At 37.5% G+C, this 24091-nt stretch overlaps 1 protein-coding gene across 1 annotated transcript; it reads left to right on the forward strand.

Annotated features, from left to right (window-relative positions):
- Nucleotides 1–208: 208 nt before the first annotated feature.
- LOC129748295 (uncharacterized) lies at nucleotides 209–17152 on the forward strand. The gene is made up of 6 exons (XM_055742837.1): nucleotides 209–338; nucleotides 7045–7249; nucleotides 13154–14279; nucleotides 14341–14404; nucleotides 16640–16819; nucleotides 17050–17152. The coding sequence occupies exons 3-6, from the start codon at nucleotides 13177–13179 to the stop codon at nucleotides 17095–17097; spliced, it is 1395 nt and encodes a 464-aa protein (XP_055598812.1). The 5' UTR covers nucleotides 209–338; nucleotides 7045–7249; nucleotides 13154–13176; the 3' UTR covers nucleotides 17098–17152.
- Nucleotides 17153–24091: the final 6939 nt, after the last annotated feature.

Below are 24091 nucleotides of genomic sequence, written 5' to 3' on the forward strand. Positions count from 1 at the left end.
ACCAAAATGGCTCACTCGAGTGAAGTGACTCGTCTTTGAATTAGGACCCATAGTTTTTATTGAAGCCTTTATTCTGACAAACAGATGAAGTAGGCGTTGCTCGTAGAAACGTTGTTTTTTGACAGCGAAATTTTTCGTGAAGAAATTTGTGACAAACTTTAATCCAAGCTAAGGATTTTGAACTTGCGCATTCCAAATTATGTAAGTGAAAACTGGACACAGTGAGCTAATTCTTCAAGCGGTTACGACTTCAAACAGACAGTACCGAGACCAAGATGGAAGCTGCGATATCCAATTCAAGAAATCTATTACAATCAAATGTTCTAACGGGATAATCAGTTAAGTACCATATTCTTACCTTAATATTAGTGGTTTTGATTTAAGTACAAAATAAAATGTCTAATTCAAAATAAATCTGTAAAAATTTGTAGGTACAAATCGGTTTGATTTCAGTGATCATAACGTTATTTTAACGATTATGAAGAAGATAAGGTTTAAAAGTTTACCCACGGTGAATAAAGAATTCAATTTTAGGTTATATTAATGAAGAAAATCGAAATTTTAACAGAACATCGTTCGCAATGCTCCCATTTTTGGGACAAAATGATACGATTCCATAAAAAAAGATTTCTCAAGAAAAGGATGTATGCAAAAACCCATGAAAATATGCATCTTTTGATTTGAATTTCCGTACGTTTAGAAGTCCCAAGTTTTGATATTTATGTATGTGTTCCATGATTTTCGATCTAATAGATAGTTTTTTTTTCTATAATTATATGTTAAACTTAACTTGAAAAAAGAAACTTGATGCAAAATTTATTTAATTTTAAAATCTATAAACCAGACTAACCATAATCGATCAGCTTCCCACGTTTTTCGATAATTTTTGTCAGGGTGATAATCTGTTCTTAAGAAAATATCAGTAAAAAGTTATTCATTCGAGATTTATAAGATAGTGAAATCTTTTTTTTTAGAATTTGTTTGGTCAATACACAAAAATTATGAAATGTTGGTTTAAAGTATCAATGAAAAGACTTTATGAGATTGCAAAATTATTTAATTTTTTAAGTTTATGCTTACATGTATATCACTGCATTTTTTTTTGTAACCAACCCAGCAAACATAAAATCACATTAGAAATGATAACTAAAATCGTTATTAATGTAAATGCGAATCGCAATTCCTACCAAATAAGTAAACGATCGTAAAAATGGTTACTTAAAACGTTTGTCGCCATGAGACTTATATTCGAGTGACGGGTGTATTTCCTGGGAGGCCTCGTCACATAAAAAATGTGTGACGCTCTCTTACTTAAGTTAGCCGCTCAGTTTAGCCACACGTTGCAAATATTGGAATCTCCATCTTTTCTTTCTCGCTCTAGGAATTTCTTAGGGACTCCCTAATCTGATATGATAAAAAGTCCGCCATTTTTGCAAATTTGTTCTCCCGCGCGGGATTCAAGTGAAAAAAACCGGGGAACTGAAATGAAGGGAGAAAATTCGTCAATGATCACACAAACTGTGCGGCCAATGATTGAATTTTGTGGTAACTTGTGGCAATTTGTTAGAGAAAATTAGAAGATTTGGGTTCAAACGAGAAAAACCAGTGCTCAGAGAGAGTGAAAATGTGCTTATTGTTGCAAATTTTTGCAATTTGTGAAGCAGTTGTGTAATTTGATCATTACCACTCCAAACAGGGGACTGAGATAAACGGAGAATCATCGTCAATGATCAAACAAATTTTGCTGCCAATGATTGAATTTGTGGTAATTTGTGGCAATTTGTTAGAGAGAATTAGAAGGTTTAAGTTAAAATGAGAGGAACCGGTGCTCAGAGAGAGTGAAAATGTGCTAATTGTTGCAAATTGTTGCAATTTTTTAAGCAGTTGTGGAATTTTGATCATTACCATTCCAAATGCAAAGAATTCTCTCTCCAATGCAATCCCTCGACTCCAAACGCCAAGAATTCTCTCTTGATTTCAATCCCTTGGAGAAAACAAGCTTGTTGTTATCTTTGCCATAAACAGTGCAACCAGATTGCTAAAAATCAGATAGTTGATTTGGAAAAAAATTCCAATGAGAGAAGCCACAAGTATTGTCGCTGGCAACGGTTAGCATGCATTGAGAGCAAATCGTCCAATTTTTTTTAATTCTTATTACTAAAGTAAGAAGTTAAAAATATATGTGTATATTAGACAGCTGCAAGTTTTGTACGGAAATTTCGAATTCTTTAATTTTTACACCTCCCATAACTTGTTTAGGTTGTTTTTGCTGCCGGAAATAGCTTAAAAAAAATTTTGGAAGCCATCCATCCAGTCCTGAATTAGCGCAACAAGGCGCCAGAGATGTACTGAAAAATCCTAAAAATATAGTTTTGGATGAAAAATATTCTTTGATTCTTGCTCTTGCGGTACAATTCATGTGAACAAAGAACAAACCTCACTTGTACCCCAGAAAAGATATTCGATGTTATACAAAATTTTTGTGTTCAAAATTAATTGCTTTAATTTTAGCGTTTTCGACTGTTATTTCACGGCTGTGAAACCATAGGATGAAAAAAAAAATCTCAAAAAATTACTTTGCATAGCCAGGGAATTTATTGATTTATATGGCCTTTGCAAAAACATATCATGAAATTATTAAAAGCTCTAGCATGCAAAGTCTACGGTTTTTTAATACTTTTCAATGGATTCAGATTTTTTATTTTGAAATGGTTTTAACTTTTTTCATGAAACACTGAGCTGCTTGTCATGTTAGCAAAAAATGAAGCTTAAAAATAGTCAAAACCAAAAATCAAAGACCAACTTAATTTCAAGCTTATTTGAATTTTCTGGATTATTTATTGTGCAAAAATTTCTTCTTCCTTACAAATGTCCATACAAAATGAAAACGCGTTGCGCCTACTCAGGAATCAAACAAATCATCTAAAATTCTACAGGGATGCTTGGTGATTCAAAAGGCATCGAAAAAACATATGGAGCAAAAAGTTATTTTTTGCAGCGGTCTAGATATATTTAGTGGTATGAATAAGGTTTAGCAATTGCTTCGGTAGCTTTTACTTAGCTCGAAATCAATCAAAGCAAAAGTCCAAAGCATTTGCTTAGTTTGGTATGAATAAACATTTGCTTAGCGGATGTGTACTAAAGTCTTAGAACATAGCTTTTGCTTCGAAAAATAGAGCTATCCAACCAGCAGAATCTGAAGTTTTCTACAGTAAAATGAAAGAAGACGATCAGAAAATTGAAAAGTACGGCTAAAGTAGCCTTGAAGTCGACGAAGCGGGTGGTGCGTGTAAGAACGGCCGGATTTTTTTTGTTAATGCGTGCTCGTATGTTGATGTTTAAAGAAAAATGAATACATATTCGAATATTGTCAAACAAAAAATGGCCTAGCTCTAATATTTATCATAAGCTCTCCCACATGTATTCGGATCGGGATAATCCGATGTATAAAAAAAATATGCAATAGGCGCGCATTTGAATTTAGATTTTTTTTAATCTTAGGATTATAAAAAATTATATAAAAATGAGAGATCTGTATAATGTTTTAAATTATTACAATTTATTTCTTACTTTGGGTCAATTGAGACTTCTTCCACTATAGCCGGATTTTTTTTTAATTTGAAATATTTACTAATTGATTTGTTTATTGTCATCTTACACGAATGATTTTATACAACGACATGAATATGAAAAAAGTTGGGTTATCACTTCGACTTTTCTTTATCCATGTTGAAAATACCTTTTTGAATTGTTTTGAAGTGAAATATTGCTAATTTGATAAGTTCATGACGTTATTAAAGAATTTTTTATAGGAAAAGTCTGCTACCGAGCATGCTTAGAAAATAAAGCAATTGCTATGAGATTTGTCGAGCAATTGCTTCAGATTTGAGCTTTATTCATACCAAACTAGCTTGTTCTAAAAGTAAAAGCTCCTGACCGAGAAAACAGCTGTCAAAAAAAACTTTATTCATAACAACCGAAGCAATTGCTTTAAGCGACTGCTCGACTGCTCGATTCAGTTTAGCAAAAGCAATTACTAAGTTTTTTTCATACCACCCATTGCCTCCACTTTGGTAGGTAAATGCTGTTTATTGAGTTTTATGCGATGATTCTAAAATGTATATAAAATGTCTTACAAATTTTGTTTGCTGGAAATATATTTGAGAAAAAGTGTTCATATTTGGATAAGAGCAACAGATTAGATCGATGCGTACCATAGAATTTGTAAAAGTTGTTCGTTGAAAAGTAACATAGAAACATCATCTTCAACCATCTTTTAAATTTCCAAATTTCTCAAGCAATCAGCAGGAGTGCAGAATAACATAGATTGTTTATAAAGATCTCCAAACTTATCAAAAGTGTCTCCTTATCATATCCTTTTACCCATCCCTAAAAAATTATTTGCTAGGATGCAGAGGTGACTTCGGTCCTAATGCACAAATTAGATCTTTCATCCTTTTTTCTCTCTTTTCCAATATATCCATTGACTACTACGACGGGGCCGGCGCCGTTATTGATGTGAAAAGAGTTTTGTACAATGAGCATGTGTTGCTAATCTCAAGCATCATTCTTGTGACCTTTGATCAAAATTTATGGCCTCGATCAATCACGGAGTAGCAACTATTGGCGATGTGGAACTCGTTTTACTGAGCCACGCCTACGATCATGGTTTTCGAAATGCATTCATTGTAAAAAAGGGACAAAATGAAATCATTCATTAACAATAAAAATTAAACTTTCTCAGAGCTGATTATTTTATGAAAATTGATAAAGCAGCATTGCGAGTTCAATGATACAGGTGGATGTGAGTAGTCAATTAAGCTTAGCCAAGCTAAGCTAAGCCTTAATTCTGACAAACATTTCATCATTACTATTTTTTTATGGACACACCCTGAAAGCCCAGGCTAAAAAAAAATCTTATTGGACCTTGCGAGTCAAATGAACACACCTCGTTTAAAATCGCTTTACCTCTTTTGTTTCTCAACCGGTGGGTACATAATTTATAGTTTAAGTATTCTCGAAACGCAACTCAAATACGTTTTTCAAACAATATTCAGCCACAACACAGTATTCATAATAAAGATAAGAAGAAGGAGAAACAAACATTGGATTTCATTTACAATTTGAAACCAAACCGAAAAGAATGAACAAAATGTGTTTAACACTGCCATAATTAAAGAAGAATGACAATGAGGAATTCAGTTCATTATTCCTTGAAAATGGAAAAAAAATCACTACTTACGGCATTGCTTTCAGTTAATAAAAAAAATCGTTCGTCGAACCGAATGATGAAAATAATTTCACCATTTTTTTACCTTTCTCTTCAGAGCAACAGAAATTAGTTAAAGATGCGTTTCAGCTCCTCGCTTCATCGTTTGGCTTAGGAGAATGCATGTTTACCGTTATATTTTACACAGCAAGAAAAATTCGTGTAATTTTAGATTGAAAACGATGCACGAAAACGGAACATCGTTTTCAATCTAAATTTACATCATCATTACATTGAGCCGTGTAAATTTAGACCATAAACGATGCACGAAAAGAGAACAGCTTACTGTCGTGTAAAAATACACAGCGATGTAAAATTTTAGATATTCCTCGGGATATTTGCAATTTTTATGAAATATTGAAATATTATGAGTCTTGAGAAGAAAACTACACTACAGTTTGCTATTATTAAACATTTATTCAAAAAAAACATAAATAGTAAAGAAAAACCAAAGAACACCCACCATCACGAGCACCGCCAGGCTGGGGCACGGTAGAATACGAATATATTCATATTCTGCTGATATTTTAACCGCTCACTGGGGAAACCAAACGAAATCTCGTTCCGGACAGTCATGTGTCCATTAATACAGGTCACTACCGGGTCAGGAGGGATTTTTGCTCACAAATGCCTCGGATTGTTCACGCAAATTCCTCTCCTGGCAATATTCCGGATCCCTGCCAGTGCAACATCTGCCGTCGCTGTAATCGAGAAACAAATAATTAATTTCTATAACATCATTCGTTTGTATTTTACTTTAGAAATTTACCACTTTAGCTATGTATAGAGATGATTAAGCTGCGTATTGAAACGAAGACGTTCGGTTTCCGAAGAATGACTCGACTGACAAATGGTATACAAAAAAAACAAACAAACAATTGCATTCAATTTTAAATCAACAGATATAATTTTACACTGCTTGCGATATAAATTTCATTGGCCGCTTTATTTTTACATCACGGAATGTAAAATTATAGCAAAACAATTTATTCCTATTCGCTTTTTGAGAACAGACTAAAATTACATCAAAAGGAGTGGAACATTACATCTTTTATTGATTATACTTGAGAAAAAAATAGATCACGCGTGTTTTAGATTCCGTATACTTTTAGAAATTTTTTGCTGTGTACATTTAATATTAGTGCCATTTTCACTTAAAAGCTTTCTTTTCGCAATGTCAGGTTGCCAGATGATGAGTTAATTTATGCATACATTTTTACCCTTGGCCTAGGATGTGTCTAGAATTCTTTTTTATTGTTGGCATGGCATTTTTCTCATCTTTAGGGTTGAATTTTCAATCAAATTTATTTAAATTTTTTTTAAAATTTCATAAAAGAGATCTTAAAAAGTCATTCGACAATGTAAAAAAAAATTAAAAAGTTAAAAGTGACACTTTTAATACCACTGCATAGCGTTCAGTATTCAAAGCGTCTGCATGGAAGCGTACCATATGTTTGTGGGTTGGAAATGTGCTTTCTCAATGTAAGCTGTCACCTTTGCCAAACTACCACCTCCTCGTAGCGTTAGTTAGTTAGCTAGTCTGGTCCGCTCTCCAATGAAACTTTTCCCCGTTCCTTGATTCTGTCTACATATTTAAATACATAGTTTCTAGACCCCCATACACATAGATTGTTGATTTCCTAAGTGGGCCAAAGGATAACGGGTTTTGTAGTTGTCGCTTGTTTCCGGTGCAGTGGATGACTTAAATTACGTTACACATTAAAAACTATTAATTTTTGATGAGTTTTTGTGTCGGGTTTTCTCTTCCGCTTTAGGAAGTGCTGGAAAAGGAGACGGTTCTGAGTTCGTTTGAGGATGAAGCACAGCAAGAGTGGAATGGTGCTACCGAAGTTGAGAACACATCAACTGGGAAGAAATCTTATTCCAAGAGAAGTCATCGGCCGATCGTCGTAGAGCGTTTTCGATATGGCATTGCTCCAGTATTTGAAAATGGAAACAAAACTATAGGTGTTTATGAAGGTAAGATAAGCTATTTTTTGTTGTTATTGTCATTTTTAACATGCTGGAAATTCAGAATCCGGAAAGATCAGACTAGTTTCAAACACGGTAATTTTTTTTAATTAAGTACCTCACAATGCGCTCTGGTGCAGAACATCAATCTAACTGTGCTGAATTAAGAGCACAAAGGAATGAAGAGATATACATTTTGGTATAAATTTCACTGACTTTTTTGTTATTCAAATTGGGACTGGTTCGCTGTCTTCAGAACATAGTTGGAAAATTCTACAATTTCTAGATAAAATAATGCTGATTTTAGACGGTGCTGAAGCTCTTTCGTACTCTGTCTGTACTTTTAAGTGAATTTCAAAGGCTCGTGCATCGAACTGTGCACATAATAGCAACAATGGAAGATTAAAGCTGAATTTTGTAGTTAGAATTTATAAACCATGTTTTTTCAAGTAAAACTTATAAAAAATGTTATGTCCATAATTCAGAACACTTTTTTCAGTGTGTTCCTAATGTTGGACAAAGTCAAAATGTATCTAAATATGTCGATGTTATAGCATAGTTTGAAATGTATCAAGTAAAGTTATTAAAACTAATTTTATCTTAACTTTATTTTCAATGCACTGTAAAACCAAGTTAAATAAACGACATGATGCTTGATACCAATTTTTTTCTTCGTATGTGTTATGCGAGTGGAGTGCAAAAATTCCATTCAATATTGACATTGCTGCCTGGCTGACATTGTAGCTTGGTCATTTAACTCGTAGACGACTTTGATAGTCTTTCGATAACATCGACTACTAGGCATAGGTCAGGATCGAACGAAATCGACTGAAATTTGCCAAAATTGCTGATAACCATCTTGCTTGGCTGTCTCCAGTCCTAAAACTGGAACGATTCCGTCTCGACCTGGATGAGGCTTTGCAAGGCGACCTATTGGCCGCTAGGTGGCGAAACAGGACTAGTGTTCCATCGACGAGGATTGCGGTGTAAGGGTCTCAGCAGCACTGAGACTTATCGGGGAAGTCGGAAGGCTGGAGAGTAATGCACAGTTTGTTGGTCATATTGTGTTCGTCTGTACCAATCTCGATATCATCTGCGCGTTTAGCAGTGACAGTTCTCTAACGATGGGGTGGCCGGGTATCCAGAACGATTCCATTGGCAACAGTCGCACATAACTTCAGACAGGTAACAGAGGGCTGCTTGGCCAAAGGTACAACGTAGCAGCAGAATCATAGACAGCGTTTTCTTTTTCGTCGTTGACCATGGCGGCTTTTCGACGGCGGACTGTGTTGAACGACTGTACCGACGAGAAGCGTATCTTTGAGCGCGCACCCTGAGTTGAGCTCACAGGATGCGTTGAATACCACGCATTCGGTAGTGGCAGAGAGCAGTATTTTTTGTAATCTTCAACAGGATCGCTGCGGTGCGCATTTCCAAGCTGAACCTACTTCTGATTGATCATGTGGTGTTTATCTGTGTTTAGGGCATTCGTTCGAGAATCTCCAAGGTTGATTTCATTCGGTCTGGAGAGTGGTGGAGGGTTCAGCTTTCATCCTCAGGCGGGCTCCAATCGACGGTTTCTATTGGCTGGAACTCCCCAGGGATCGTTTCTTGTGTTTGACCAACGGTGGACAGGCTCGTGATGCGTTGGTGGACCTGGGATCCACTTTGCCTGAGCTAAATCGGCTATCGGAGCCTATCCAGTTAAAAAGGGTGTCCACCAAAATGGATAAAACGAAGGGTTACAAAGGGAATGGCGTACGTCTGTGTGGAACTCATGGTAACATTCTCCACAAATGATCATGTCTATTGTAGCTTAAACGTTGTACTGGAATCTTTGGTATTCTCCAGGCAGTTGTATCGATCGGAGATGTGGTGATGTGGGTTTCTTCATGACGAGGAAATCGAGGGTGGTGAAAAAGTCGCTATTACTGGATAAGATCTTGCTAGCTAACTTGTGCTTGACTGCGATGTCCACGGGGCTTTGACGGTGGCGAGTTTGTTCGCCAGCTTCTTCGTGATGAAGTTGGATATCGCTGCAAAATCAAGCAGAGCTCTAGCAGGAATAATTCTGCCGTGTCGGTCGATAACTAACAGCGCTAACTGTCTCCAAGAGAACGATTGAATCGGAATGCACGGGTATTAAGATTTATTTCTGGCGGGCTTGCCAATCCGCTGGGCCCTGGATTCGCTTTTACGTGATGTGGTTCCTCAGTAGAGAGTTTATCTAGAGGTGGTGTTTGGTGATTGTGTAATACGGTGTGATGTTTTGCTTGATCTACACAGAAATTTCGTTTTACACGACTGTTTTTTATAACGAGCTTTCACCGCGCTGTGAGATTGACATGTGCTGAAATGCTAGACATTGGTGCACCGGATGTTGTTTCAGGCAAAAGAGGCATAGCGAAGTACTGAATTGAGCTGAATTGAACGTTGCTGCATTAAAGATAGATTTGATAAGAGCTTGCTTCTTCGGAATTTGTCTTGGAAGCGGTGAACCCTGAGGAACGATAGTGGAAATCGCTGTGCACGGATTTCAACATCCGGACTTGTTGAAATAGAACTCGATGAGTTCGTCGTATTTCACCTCGTTCGTCTGTCGAGTACTTGCTCCCATGCACGAATCGTCTCCGAATCTAACTTATTCGTCAGGACGAGGATGAGCGGAGTTTCTGAATGCTCGAGCAGTTCACCCTACTTCTCCAGTACTTTAACATGTCGCTGGAAACCATCAACCAGTGTGTCGATTCAAAGGGTGTTCCGATCAAAAAATTGTCAAAATAAATTGCGTGTAAATCGATTATTTGTTTATTAAAAAAAATCAAAGTTTCTTTCTGCCATCTGATTTTTTATAGTCACCTTATACACTTTCTTCGGCGCAGAACGTCGGTTTGCTTTGAATAGCTTCTCGCTGCTTACAGTTTTTTTTTGTTTTCTTACAGTTTTGCTTAACAATTGTCCAAAATTTTCGATTGGGAGAAGTTCTGGTGTGTTGGGAGGGTTCTAATCCTTGAGCACAACCTGAATGTTGTTAGGGCATACCACTCCATGGCCTTTTTTCATAATGGCAGGATGCCAAATCTGGTCAAAACAGCCCAGGCAAGTCATGTTTCTTCAGCAAAGCCAGCAAACGCTTTTAAAGACACTGTTATACGTAAATTTCCTGGTTGACGGTCCCGACTGCAACGAAAATGTCGCTTTATAAGCCTCAGGTAGCTTCCCTAAGACCAAGCCCACCGGGCGTTGCTATTTCGGTCGGTATTTTAGATGGTTTGATTGGTTGCGTTTTTATCTATTTACTGATTTTCGCACTCATTGTTGTCATCCAGGTTGATATTTGTGTTTGTTTATTATCTGAAGGCGACATCTTGTTACAACCTACTTCTCGAATGCTATTTCTCGAATCAAGTTAGCGACTGTTGGTGCGATGATGGGTTGATAGATATGTTGCTGAATGTACTCGATTCGAGGTTTAGCAACCGTTGGTGGGCTTGGTCTAACGAGATATTTCTTGGCAAACTTCGATAGTATGATATGCTAGAAAATGTCTGTCCCATCCGGTTGCTACATTAAACTCTTGTCCCGGAAGCTGTCCGAAGTCTGCCTTGGCGTGGGTTTCGTCGTCCTTTACCACGCAATCAAGTTTTGTCAACAACTACAACGACAACAACGACAACAACGACAGCTTCCGAGATCTGGTTTTTGCCGTAAGGTTTTGCTTTTCATTGCGATTAGTAGTCACTATCTTCTTATAAGTGGCTAGTTTGGATTGTGTTTAAGCTTCATGTACGGTTGTAGACGATATTTCCAACTTATTAGAGACATCTCAGACGGAGAGATTGGAATTTCGCTTGAAAGTGCTAGCCACTCTTTTGTTCGTCACTGCGGCTCCCGGATTTTGATTTCCCACAGATTCCGGCTTCCTAGTTGTCGAAATACGTTCCTGAACACTTTTATTGCTTTGGTGACGGCTGTTTCAACAATGTTTCTATTTCTGCGTGCGTGTAGTTTAGTTTTAGTTTCTGATTCGTAGCTCCCTTGCTTGGACGTCATTTTGAAAACTAGGTATTCCGTTTTTAGCTGAGTGTTGTTATCGGGAAGGTACAGTAAAAACTTTGTAGCAAATGTGCGTCAAAAATGAATCAAATCTGAATACCTGAATATCCTCAACAGACATAAGAGTAAAGTGGTTTGGTTGATATTCCGGCCTTTGTTATTTAAAAACTTTTATTTAAAAATATAGAACTCTGCAAATTGCTCTACTTCCAAATTCTTTCTCTAGTTCTGTACTACCTAGCCACAGCTCAATGGGTGGTATGAAAAAAACCTAGTAATTGCTTTTGCTAAACTAAATCGAGCAGTCGAGCAGTCGCTTAAAGCAATTGCTTCGGTTGTTATGAATAAAGTTTTTTTGACAGCTGTTTTCTCAGTCAGGAGCTTTTACTTTTAGAACAAGCTAGTTTGGTATGAATAAAGCTCAAATCTGAAGCAATTGCTCGACAAATCTCCTAGCAATTTCTTTATTTTCTAAGCATGCTCGGTAGCAGACTTTTGCAATAAAAAATTCTTTAATAACGTCATGAATTTATCAAATTAGCAATATTTCACTTCAAAACAATTCAAAAAGGCATTTTCAACATAGATAAACAACATGGATTAGAAAATTTGAAGTGATAACCCAACTTTGTTCATATTCCTTTCGTTGTATAAAATCATTCGTCTAAGATAAAATTAAAAAAATAAATTAGTAAATATTTCAAATTAAAAAAAAATCTGGTTATAGTGGAAGAAGTCCCAATTGGCTCAAAGTAAGAAATAAATTGTAATAATTTAAAATATTATACAGATCTCTCATTTTTATGTAATTTTGTTATAATCCTAAGATTTAAAAAAATCTAAATTAAAATGCGCGCCTATTGCTATTTTTTTATACATCGGATTATCCCGATCCGAAAACATGTGGAAGAGCTTATGATAAATATTAAAGTTAGGAAATTTTTCGTTTGACAATATTCGAATATGTTTTCATTTTTCTTTAAACATCAACATACGAGCACGCATTTACCAAAAAAAAAATCCGGTCGTTCTTACACCCACCAACCGCTTCGTCGAGTTCAAGGCTACTTTAGCCGTACTTTTCAATTTTCTGATCGGCTTCTTTCATTTTACTTTAGAAAACTTCAGATTCTGCTGGTTGGATAGCTCTATTTTTCGAAGCAAAAGCTATGTTCTAAGACTTTAGTACACATCCGCTAAGCAAATGTTTATTCATACCAAACTAAGCAAATGCTTTTGACTTTTGCTTTGATTGATTTCGAGCTAAGTAAAAGCTACCGAAGCAATTGCTAAACCTTATTCATACCACTAAATGTTTCTACTCAAACCTAAATTGGTTGTTAAACCTTCCATGATCCCTGAAAGTTCATTAAGCAAGACTTTGACCCCATATAAGTTGATTACCATAGACCTGCGACATCTAACCAAATAAATAACTGTTGCTAATAAGGTGCTAAGCATTTTACCAACCATTACAATTCAATTCAAGGGGAAAAGTCAAATTTCCTTTCGTGCTTCTCCGTAACAAAAGGGCCATCAGCATCGTCGAATCATCCACGAATCGAAATTATCATCCCGAAGGCAAACTGGCAAACAATCTCAATGGTAATAATAATCATAAATGTGTATTGGTTGTAACGGCGGCGCAGGGGAATTTTGCCAACGCCGTCAAATTTCGATGGGTGGAATGAAGGATTCAGTCAGTCAGTCCTTCTGCGAGAATATTAATCAGCTAGGCTAGCAATTTCTCGATTTGAATGGATTTTTCAACAACTGATGGAGGGCGCGAGCTCTCGGCACCACTTCGTTTGTTTGTATCATTTGATGTTTTTTTTGCTTTTTTTCTCGACTTTTCAGGCTTGAAGAAAGAGCCACGTGGCATGATGAGGGGGATGGCAGACCGGATTTCTGATAATGGTAACAAGGATCAAAACAGTAACGACTGTAACAAGCCGAATGGCTGCCACGTTGAAGTCGATGATTACGAGTATAAAATGGCAAATCCGACTTCGGCCGGGGAAGATGTGATTGTGGCCAGGCGACCATCAAGAGAAGCCGGGGGAGGATCATCGACGGAAATCGATGACACGACAGTTGGCCTGATGTTGTCGTCTTCGGTGGAAAAGTGGCGTGATGTCGTCGCCGGTGAAAGGAAACTCGATGACAATGGCAGCGGCAGCGATGAAAGGGACTTAACCATGCCGGGCAGATTCAAAAGAAAATTACTCTCCATTGAGGGTGAGCAGCAGTCGGATGAGGTAGTGGGGGTCAATGAGGGCGAAGTTGAATCAGCGTTTGATTATGACACTGATAAGAGCCATCAAAGTTTACGTTCCGGTTTGGGAGGATTGGAGCATTTTGTTGAAGGGAACGGAGACGGCGATTACCTGTGGCACCAGGGCGTTTCCGGTGGCGATGACGGCACTTCCGGGCAAACCGATTCTTCTGATCCCGCTGATTCTAATAATATGCGAAGAAATGTGGAGCAGGAAATGGATCGGCACCCTGTCAGTCATGTGTTTGATGATGGCAACCGGAAGCGGAAGAGCAGTGAGTCTGGCTGGAATGATAAGAAAATTTCCGTGAGCCAGAACTCCGATAAGCAGACCATTTACCATCAACATTATGAACATCAATCGAATGCGGTTTGCGATTGTGCGCAACAGTGTTCGAAAGTAGAACAAAACGAAGTCGAGACGGCAACGGAAATGGCTGATGTTGGTCCGACTGAAGATGAGGAAATTAAAACGGATCAAAACAATGAAGTTCAAGAATCAACAGATGATCAATCGCAGGAAGACGAGTTGCAAGTGGAACCAACAACAACCGAACAAACGGAGGCAGAACATGATGAGCAGCCAAGTGCTTACCGGAAAGAGGTCTACATAGATTTGAAAATTGGATTTAAGAATGTTAATACCAGTCTAGATCAACAACAAGATCCCATCGAGTTTCATAAGAAAATAGTAATAAAACGGGGAAGGTAATGGCAGTGCTTTTAATTCGAGGATAGCCCATTGATAATGATTTAATTATACCACCAGTAATCCAATTGACTCAATTCAAGAGGCATCCTTTTCACCACCATTTCCCGTTGATTTGATTGAGGTAAGCATCTGGGGTGTTAAAAGGTTGGAACAGCAGCTTTTGGTATCTATGTTTAACCTTCCTTTTCGGTCAGGGAATATTTGTCCCGGAATGTACCTTCTCGTTAAAGTGTCCTACCCGGGATTTCCCGGTCGGGAATTCCCGGGAATTAGAAAAATTCGGTAATTCCCGAATCCCGGGAATCACTTAAAAAATCCCGGGAATTCTCGAACCCAGTAAAATGTTCTAAATTATTACAAATTTACACGATCTAAATTCCAAAAATGAGTCATATTGGGCAAGGAAAATGATAGTTCTACCACTGATTAACTGACTGGACACTCGATTGTTGGATAATTTTGATGGCTTAGTCTCAATTTTTTTTTTCGTGAATCTGGTTAACACAAGGAATTTGATAAAAACATGTTTTTATTCTATCTAAAACTTAGTGTAATAGTGAAAAACGCCAAAGAATCTATAAAACCTATAATGAAACGCTACAGTAGCAAAATCATCAGCATAGAAATGACATATTGTTAAACAAATGGATAGTTATCTGAAAATTTACGATGTTCGATGGGTTACAGTGTAGCTAACTAACTTCTATCGATAGTGAGAAATCTTTCTCAATTATTTCAAATTTTTGAAGCTAGAATCAGACCAGTTTTTCTGTTAAAGTACTTTGTTTTTGGGTCTGGGTATGCTTATTGAATTTTTGACGCATTAAAAAAGTTTGAAATATTTTGCAATACTAGGTACTACCTCAAATTTAACAATATCATATTGCTAAGAATTCATACGCAGTAAAGGATTAAGATCTTCATGTTAATGTCTTTAGTTTCAATTTTTCCCGGGATCCCGGGAATTCCCGGGAAAAGGATCTTCAGATTTCCCGATTCCCGGGAACGCTAAAATGGCCGGGAAATGGACACTCTACTTCTCGTTGCGTTATCTCATGGTTAGAGTTATAAAGCTAAATGCTACATACAATAGCTCATTTTTAAATTTTTGAAGAAAGGTAACCAGAGTAACTCATAAATAAAAAGACAATTAGCCGGTGAAGCGTAAAAATTAAGTTATTGGTTTGTACAGTTTGTTCAATTTAGAGCGTGTAGTGATTGTGTTAAATCGAGCCAAACTCGTATATTTATAGTTAAGAGTGTAAGATGTCAAACAAAAACACGCGTAACCACGTGAACAAAAACACAGCTAGACAACAACAATTAGAATGTCAAACGTAAAGCCTAGTCCACACTAGGAGACGGTTTGTCTCGAGACGGTCTCAGCGTCTCCCATTTTCTTAGGGAGACAATGAGGTTTCCAACAACAACTACAGACAACAAAGTCCGTTACATAACAAAAATCGCAGTTCATGTTGCCTAGTGTGGACTAGGCTTAATGTGTCGTTCCATTGCTGTACCAGACGTTCTTCTCTAGCTGTCTCGGAGCAGCAGCAGCAGATTCTGGAGGCTCCTGGAAGGAAGAACTCTCCCCAAGTAAGAATTTTAGCTTTATTATTGGCAGCAAAATTTCGTAGGGACTATAGCAAAAATCTTCATAAAAAGCTAAAGCGCATTCCATAACATCACCAGAACACTAATAAAGCCAAAATCTGTCTATTTGGTCCTATCCTAGAAACGCCATTATGACCAATTTTTTCAACCTCGATTAAATCATTATGCTTTAAAATTTTGGACACCAAAGCTTTTATAAAGCTATTATTAAACATTATTATTATTATTATTATAATTATTATTTAAATTTAATCATAAAATCATCAGCGACATGATGGAAAAAACAATTATTGTTGAATCAACTTCGCTGAAGCTGTCTTTTGACTTTCAACTTAAACGACACTAAATTTCGTCAAATTTTAATCATCAAATAATAAGCAACAGGAAACTCCTTCTTCATCTTCTGTGTAATATTATCGGAATATTAATCATCAGTTAACTTTTAAAGATCACCTTTGACTTATCTCATTCAAGAAATCAATTCTTTCTTACTTTTTCACCCTTTTCCAATAATATTAGGTAAGCGTTATCCCATTTTCAGTCCGTTTTCGAATTCGATTAGTCCTTGCTCCTAGTGATGAATTCAGTCGGACGGAGAGGTGTTTTTCCCAATATATTTACTTTCCAATTTCGACCCTCTTTCCATGGAACCCAAACTGCATCCTTTCCCCCTCGTTTTACGTTCGGACCGACTGACTGACGGACACGTCGCCGCACTTCCACCCGGACCCGAAAAAACTAGGCCATCTATCAATTAGTGGACCAGAATGACGATCTCCGGAGACACGTGGCCCCCCGGCTGCAGGACCGGTCCAAGGTGCTGTCCAAGGTGGCGGAGCTGAATCAGAGGCGGAAGATTAATGACCGGTGGCCCTCGCTGACAGGTGACGATACCCGGAAGGCTGTTCAGGCTGTTGGGCCGGTTTGTTTATAGTTTCTGCTTTTTTTGTGTTCTCTTCTGTTTTTCATTTCAAAATAGTGTAGTGTTGGATCGAGCGGTTTGTTTCCTTTGTGGCATTCTTGGCAGAGATCTACCGGCTGAAATGATTCCTTTTTTTCTGTGTGTGTTGAACCATTGAGCATTGATTTATTGGTTTTTTATTAGTTGTTTGGTATCATTCTGGTCTTTCTTCTTTTATATTTTTTTTTTAGCCCAATGAAGAGCCCGTAAGTAGTTTGGCTGAAAGTGCCGAAACCTAAGCTACATAATTCAAAGGATATAGCTGAATAGAGGAATTAGAAGTTTGGAACCGGTTTGTTTTTTAAACTACTTTGTAAATAAAAACAGGAAGATTTAATGATTTTTTTCGAAACTATTAAACGGAAACTACTGGAAAAAAAATATTAAATTCCTCAAAAGTAGGTATCGAGCTTATCGGAAAAAGTTACATTCTAGAAGTAAGTACATTTAAAGATAATAAAATTCGTGGACGGAGGAATGACGACAGACAGAAATACGACAGACAGACGACAGACAGACGACAGAAAGACGACAGACATACGACAGACAGACGACAGACAGACGACAGACAGACGACAGACAGACTACAGACAGACGACAGACAGACGACAGACAGACTACAGACAGACGACAGACAGACGACAGACAGACGACAGACAGACGACAGACAGACGACAGACAGACGACAGACAGACGACAGACAGACGACAGACAGACGACAGACAGACGACAGACAGACGACAGACAGACGACAGACAGACGACAGACAGACGACAGACAGACGACAGACAGACGACAGACGAACGACAGACAGACGTCAGACGAACGACAGACAGACGACAGACAGATGATAGACAGAAGACAGGCAAATGATGAAAAATTTTACAGAAGACAGACAGACGACAGACCTGCCTTGTTAATAAAAACAGAAAGATTTAATTTTTTTTTCGAAACTATAAAACGGAATCTACTAGAAAAAAAATTGTTTCCTCAAAAGTGGGTATTGAGTTTATCGGAGAAAGCTGTATTCTTTAAGTAAGTACATTTAAAGATTTTAAAATTCATGGATGGATGAATGACAACTGACAGACGACTGACAGACGACAGACAGACGACAGACAGACGACAGACAGACGACAGACAGACGACAGACAGACGACAGGCAGACGACAGACAGACGACTGACAGACGACAGACAGACGACAGACAGACGACAGACAGACGACAGACATACGACAGACAGACGACAGACAGACGACAGACAGACGACAGACAGACGACAGACAGACGACAGACAGACGACAGACAGACGACAGACAGACGACAGACAGACGACAGACAGACGACAGACAGACGACAGACAGACGACAGACAGACGACAGACAGACGACAGACAGACGACAGACAGACGACAGACAGACGACAGACAGACGACAGACAGACGAAAGACAGACGACAGACAGACGACAGACAGACGACAGACAGACGACAGACAGACGACAGACAGACGACAGACAGACGACAGACAGACGACAGACAGACGACAGACAGACGACAGACAGACGACAGACAGACGACAGACAGACGACAGACAGACGACAGACAGACGACAGACAGACGACAGACAGACGACAGACAGACGACAGACAGACGACAGACAGACGACAGACAGACGACAGACATACGACAAACAGACGACAAACAGACGACAAACAGACGACAAACAGACGACAGGCAGACGATAGACAGACGACAGACAGACGACAGACAGACGACAGACAGACGACAGACAGACGACAGACGGACGACAGACGGACGACAGACAGACGACAGACAAACGACAGACAGATGACAGACAGATGCAAGCAAGCGGCTGTCAGAAAAGTGGATAATTAAAGCAACGAGCTTAGCTTAGCACAGTCAAACAAATGAACAAACGAACAAAAGAACAAACGAACAAACGAACAAACGAACAAAAGAACAAACGAACAAACGAACAAACGAACAAACGAACAAACGAACAAACGAACAAACGAACAAACGAACAAACGAACAAACGAACAAACGAACAAACCACTTCCATCTGTACCGTTGAGCCGTCAACACGTACGCCGGAGCATCGTATCGTTGCTGTGTACCTGCAGGAACATTTTACATTATTTATTTTTTCCTTACCTGTATTTCAATCAGCACTTTTCAGTGCTAAAATTATTTTCATTTTCTTTTATTCATATTTTCTCTTTTCTTTCCAGCATGGGGAAGTCTTCGGCCGGCTCAAGGGCCGGAAGAAAACGGATTGCTGAACCTAATCCAGGGCCATCTGCCAAAAAAGTTGAAATTTCCAATTCATTCGATGTCCTTCATAACATTGGTGATGAGGAAATATTCATATTTAATTCTGATAAGAGTACTAAGAAACCTTCTTCTTCTTATACTCTTAAAAACGAAAAGATTCCACCAATAACGGTCACGATTCCTGACTTCAATGCCTTTCGAAAAGAAATCGTCACTTCCGTCAAGGATGTGAAGATTTCTTTTCAGATCGGTCGAAGGGGAACTGCTCGTATATTGGCGGAATCTTTTAATGATTTTCAAAAGGTTTTAAATTATTTGAATAATAAAAAACACCAATTTTTTACGTACGACACTAGAGGTGATCGTCCTTTTAAAGTTGTACTTCGTGGTCTCACCGGCGATCAGACACCGGATGAGATCACAAATGAATTAAATTCTTTGTTAGGTTTTTCTCCAATTCAAGTAATTCAAATGAGGAAAAGAACCAACACGAATAATACCAGTAGTGTTGGTTTTGCTCCTGAACTTTATTTGATCCATTTTAAAAAGGATCAGGTTAATAATCTGCAAATTCTTGAAAAGGCTCGTCTTATGTTTCATTGTCGAGTCAAATTCGAACCTTTTCGTAAATCTTCTACCAATTTTTTACAAAACATTACGCAATGTCGTCGTTGTCAAGCTTTTTGTCATGGCACTAAAAATTGTAGAATGAATGCCAGATGCATGTTTTGCGGCTCATTCGATCATGAAAAATCTAAATGCCTTTTTGGTGGTGATAAGCCAAAAACAGAATTTTTTAAGTGTGCGAATTGCGCAGGTAATCACTCCTCGAATTCGCTAGATTGTCCCATCAGGGCAAAAATTATTGCTTCTAGGAAAAATCCCAAAGTTTCCAGAAAAGTTTCTTCTCCTCCTTCCTCTTTTTCGTCTTCACACGTCGGGCCGGCAAACAACCTGCCTGTTCGCGGTCAGCCTCGGTCGACATTGGAATCACGGCTGGGTAATACCCGAAGTGATTTTAATGTTACCTGGGCTGATTCTGCGCCACAGACTCGTTGTTTATCGTTCTCAGAGGTGGTTGAAAATGGGATTCCCTCTTCAGGTTTAACTAATAAAAATGGGAAAAAACCAAGTCTCAACGTTCATGCGAAGGCTTGGGAAAATCCCCGAAATTCAAATACTTGTTCTTCTCCTTCATTTTCTGATCCTAACAATTTTGTTGATTTGGGTGAGATTACTGAGGAAAAATTAAAATTTTTGCATCAAAATTTAATGGAAATGATGCAACTTATGTTGAAAGCAAATTCAATGTTTGAAGCTTTCCAAACTTCTTTTAATTATGCTAACAAAATTATTATGACTTTACGATTCCCTCATGGATCCAAATAGATGTTTAAACATTATGAATTGGAATGCTAGATCTTTGCTGGCTAACCAAGATGAATTCTTTTTATTTTTGAAAACTCAAAACATACATATTGCTGCCATCACTGAAACTTTTTTAAAGCCAGACAATAACTTGAAAAGCAATGCTTTCTTTAAAATTTTACGAAATGATCGACTTGATCGGCAAGGTGGGGGTGTAGCTATTGTCATCAATAGTCGTCTCAAATTTAGACTTCTTCCTTCTTTCAATACAAAAGTCTTAGAAACAATTGGAATTGAATTAGAAACTTCTATGGGGAAAATTATAATTATTGCCGCATATTTGCCTTTTCAATGTAGCGGTGAACAGAAAAATTTTTTGAAGGGAGATTTACAAAAGCTCACTAGAAATAAATCTAATTTTTTTATTATTGGTGACTTTAATGCAAAACACCGATCTTGGAATAATATTTCATCAAATTCTAATGGGAATATTTTATTTAATGACTGCTCTGCAGGTTATTATACTGTTGAATATCCTAATGGGCATACTTGTTTCTCTTCGATTAGAAATCCTTCCACAATTGATTTGGTTCTAACGGATTTAGGCGAGCATTGTAGTCAATTAGTTACTCATGCGGGCCTCGATTCAGACCACCTTCCAGTAACTTTTTCTTTATCCCAAAGTCCCATTGAAAACCCTTTAAAATCAACTTTTAATTTTCAAAAGGCTAACTGGGAGCGATATATGAATTTTATTGAACGTAATTTAGATGTAAACGTTCCATTGAATTCAATAGAAGATATTGATTTGGCTGTAGAAAATTTGACAACTTCAATAGTCAATGCTAGAGCCGCTTCAATACCTAAAGTTAAACATAAATTTAATCAACCTTTAATTGATGATGATCTTCAGTTTTTGATACGACTGAAAAACATTCGTCGACGCCAATATCAACGTACTAGGGATCCTTATTTGAAATTTATTTATTGCGACCTTCAAAAAGAGATCAAACGTCGTTTAAATTTCATTCGTAATGAAAATTTTGCCAAAGCAGTAGAGGACATAAAACCCTACTCAAAGCCATTTTGGAAATTAACTAAAATTTTGAAAAAGCCCCAGAAGCCAATTCCTACTTTGAAAGATGGGGATAAACTTCTTTTAACTAATGCAGAAAAAGCTCAAAAATTAGCCCAACAATTTGAGTCTGCTCATGATTTTAATTTAAACGTTGTAAGACCAATTGATGCTCAAATTTCCCTAGAATTTGATGATATTCTTTCCAAGCAAAATGTGTTTGAAAGTTCTTGTGAGACAAATATTGATGAACTTAAATTGATTTTCAAAAAATTTAAAAATATGAAAGCTCCAGGGGAAGATGGGATTTTCTATATTCTTATTAAAAAGTTGCCTGAAAGCACTTTAAATTTTTTAGTTAAAATCTTCAACAAATGTTTTCATTTGGCTTATTTTCCCAATAAATGGAAAAATGCCAAAATAACTCCAATTTTGAAACCTGGAAAAAGTGCTTCAGAGCCTTCAAGTTATCGACCAATTAGTTTGCTTTCTTCTTTAAGTAAACTATTTGAGAGAGTTATTTTGAATAGAATGATGATTCACATTAATCAGAATTCTATTTTCCCTGATGAACAATTTGGTTTTCGTCATGGACATTCTACTACACATCAACTTTTGAGTGTAACTAATATGATTAACGCTAGCAAATCTGAAGGTTATTCAACTGGTGTTGCTCTTCTTGATATTGAAAAAGCTTTTGACAGTGTTTGGCACAAAGGTTTAGTAGCTAAATTAGCTCGATTTGATTTTCCTGTATATCTCACCAAAATTATTCAAAATTATTTGACTAGCCGAACCTTACAAGTAAGCTATCAAAATTCATGCTCTGAAAGGACACCCATTAGAGCTGGTGTCCCTCAGGGTAGTATACTTGGGCCAATTTTATATAATATTTTTACTTCTGATCTTCCTGATGTACCGGAAGGAAAAGGTAGAAGATTATTTGCTGATGACACTTTGCTTTCAGCCAAAGGTCGAAATTTAAGGGTGGTACGCAGTAGATTGCAACAAAATTTAAATTCCTTTTTGAATTACTTGAAAATGTGGAAAATTTCTCCTAACGCTTCCAAAACTCAACTTATTTTATTTCCCCATAAGCCAAGAGCAAATTTTTTAAAACCTAATGAAAATCATTCCATAACTTTTAATGGGGTTTCATTAGAATGGTCTGATCACGTGAAGTACTTGGGACTTACACTTGATCGGAATCTTACTTTTAAAAATCACATTGAAGATATTCAATCTAAATGTAATAAATACACTAAATCTCTTTATTCTCTCATCAACAGGAAATCCCGGTTGTGTCTGCGAAATAAAATGCTCATCTACAAACAAGTTTTCCGACCAGCGATCATGTATGCAGTTCCGATTTGGTCTAGCTGCTGCGCGACGAGGAAGAAAGCCATCCAGAGGATTCAGAACAAGGTTCTGAAAATGATTTTGCGGCTTCCACCTTGGCACAGCACCGAAGATCTTCATCGGATTGCGGGCATTGAATCGATCGAAGAGATGGCCAACAAAATCATCTCCAACTTCAGAGGCAAATCGATGCAGTCTTCCATCGCAGAGATTCGTTCTCTTTATGTTTAGTTTAATTTTAAGATAGTGTTTAGTTTTAAGTAACAAACGAACAAACGAACAAACGAACAAACGAACAAACGAACAAACGAACAAACGAACAAACGAACAAACGAACAAACGAACAAACGAACAAACGAACAAACGAACAAACGAACAAACGAACAAACGAACAAACGAACAAACGAACAAACGAACAAACGAACAAACGAACAAACGAACAAACGAACAAACGAACAAACGAACAAACGAACAAACGAACAAACGAACAAACGAACAAACGAACAAACGAACAAACGAACAAATGAACAAACGAACAAACGAACAAACGAACAAACGAACAAACGAACAAACGAACAAACGAACAAACGAACAAACGAACAAACGAACAAACGAACAAACGAACAAACGAACAAACGAACAAACGAACAAACGAACAAACGAACAAACGAACAAACGAACAAACGAACAAACGAACAAACGAACAAACGAACAAACGAACAAACGAACAAACGAACAAACGAACAAACGAACAAACGAACAAACGAACAAACGAACAAACGAACAAACGAACAAACGAACAAACGAACAAACGAACAAACGAACAAACGAACAAACGAACAAACTGTGCTCCTGCAAACAGTTGATAATGATAATCTTTCTTTAAAACAAAATTTCAGAATCTTTTAATTTCAATTGATGTTTTATCTCTTGATAGAGCTTGAATCTTGTAACGAGAACTAGTTCAACTCATCAAAATAACGGTTCATAGCTTAGCGTCCTCAATATGGCTATGGCTGAGAACGCTCCTAAATTGAAAAACTCAAGGCGTATACAAGATAAACCGATGGCCATATCCGGTAAACTTGGGTAGAGGGTATACGATACAGGTTTTTTTTTGCAGCTGGACGATGCTG

This window comes from Uranotaenia lowii, chromosome 2 (assembly GCF_029784155.1).
Source record: "Uranotaenia lowii strain MFRU-FL chromosome 2, ASM2978415v1, whole genome shotgun sequence".
In the NCBI taxonomy this organism is placed as follows: Eukaryota; Metazoa; Arthropoda; class Insecta; order Diptera; family Culicidae; genus Uranotaenia; species Uranotaenia lowii.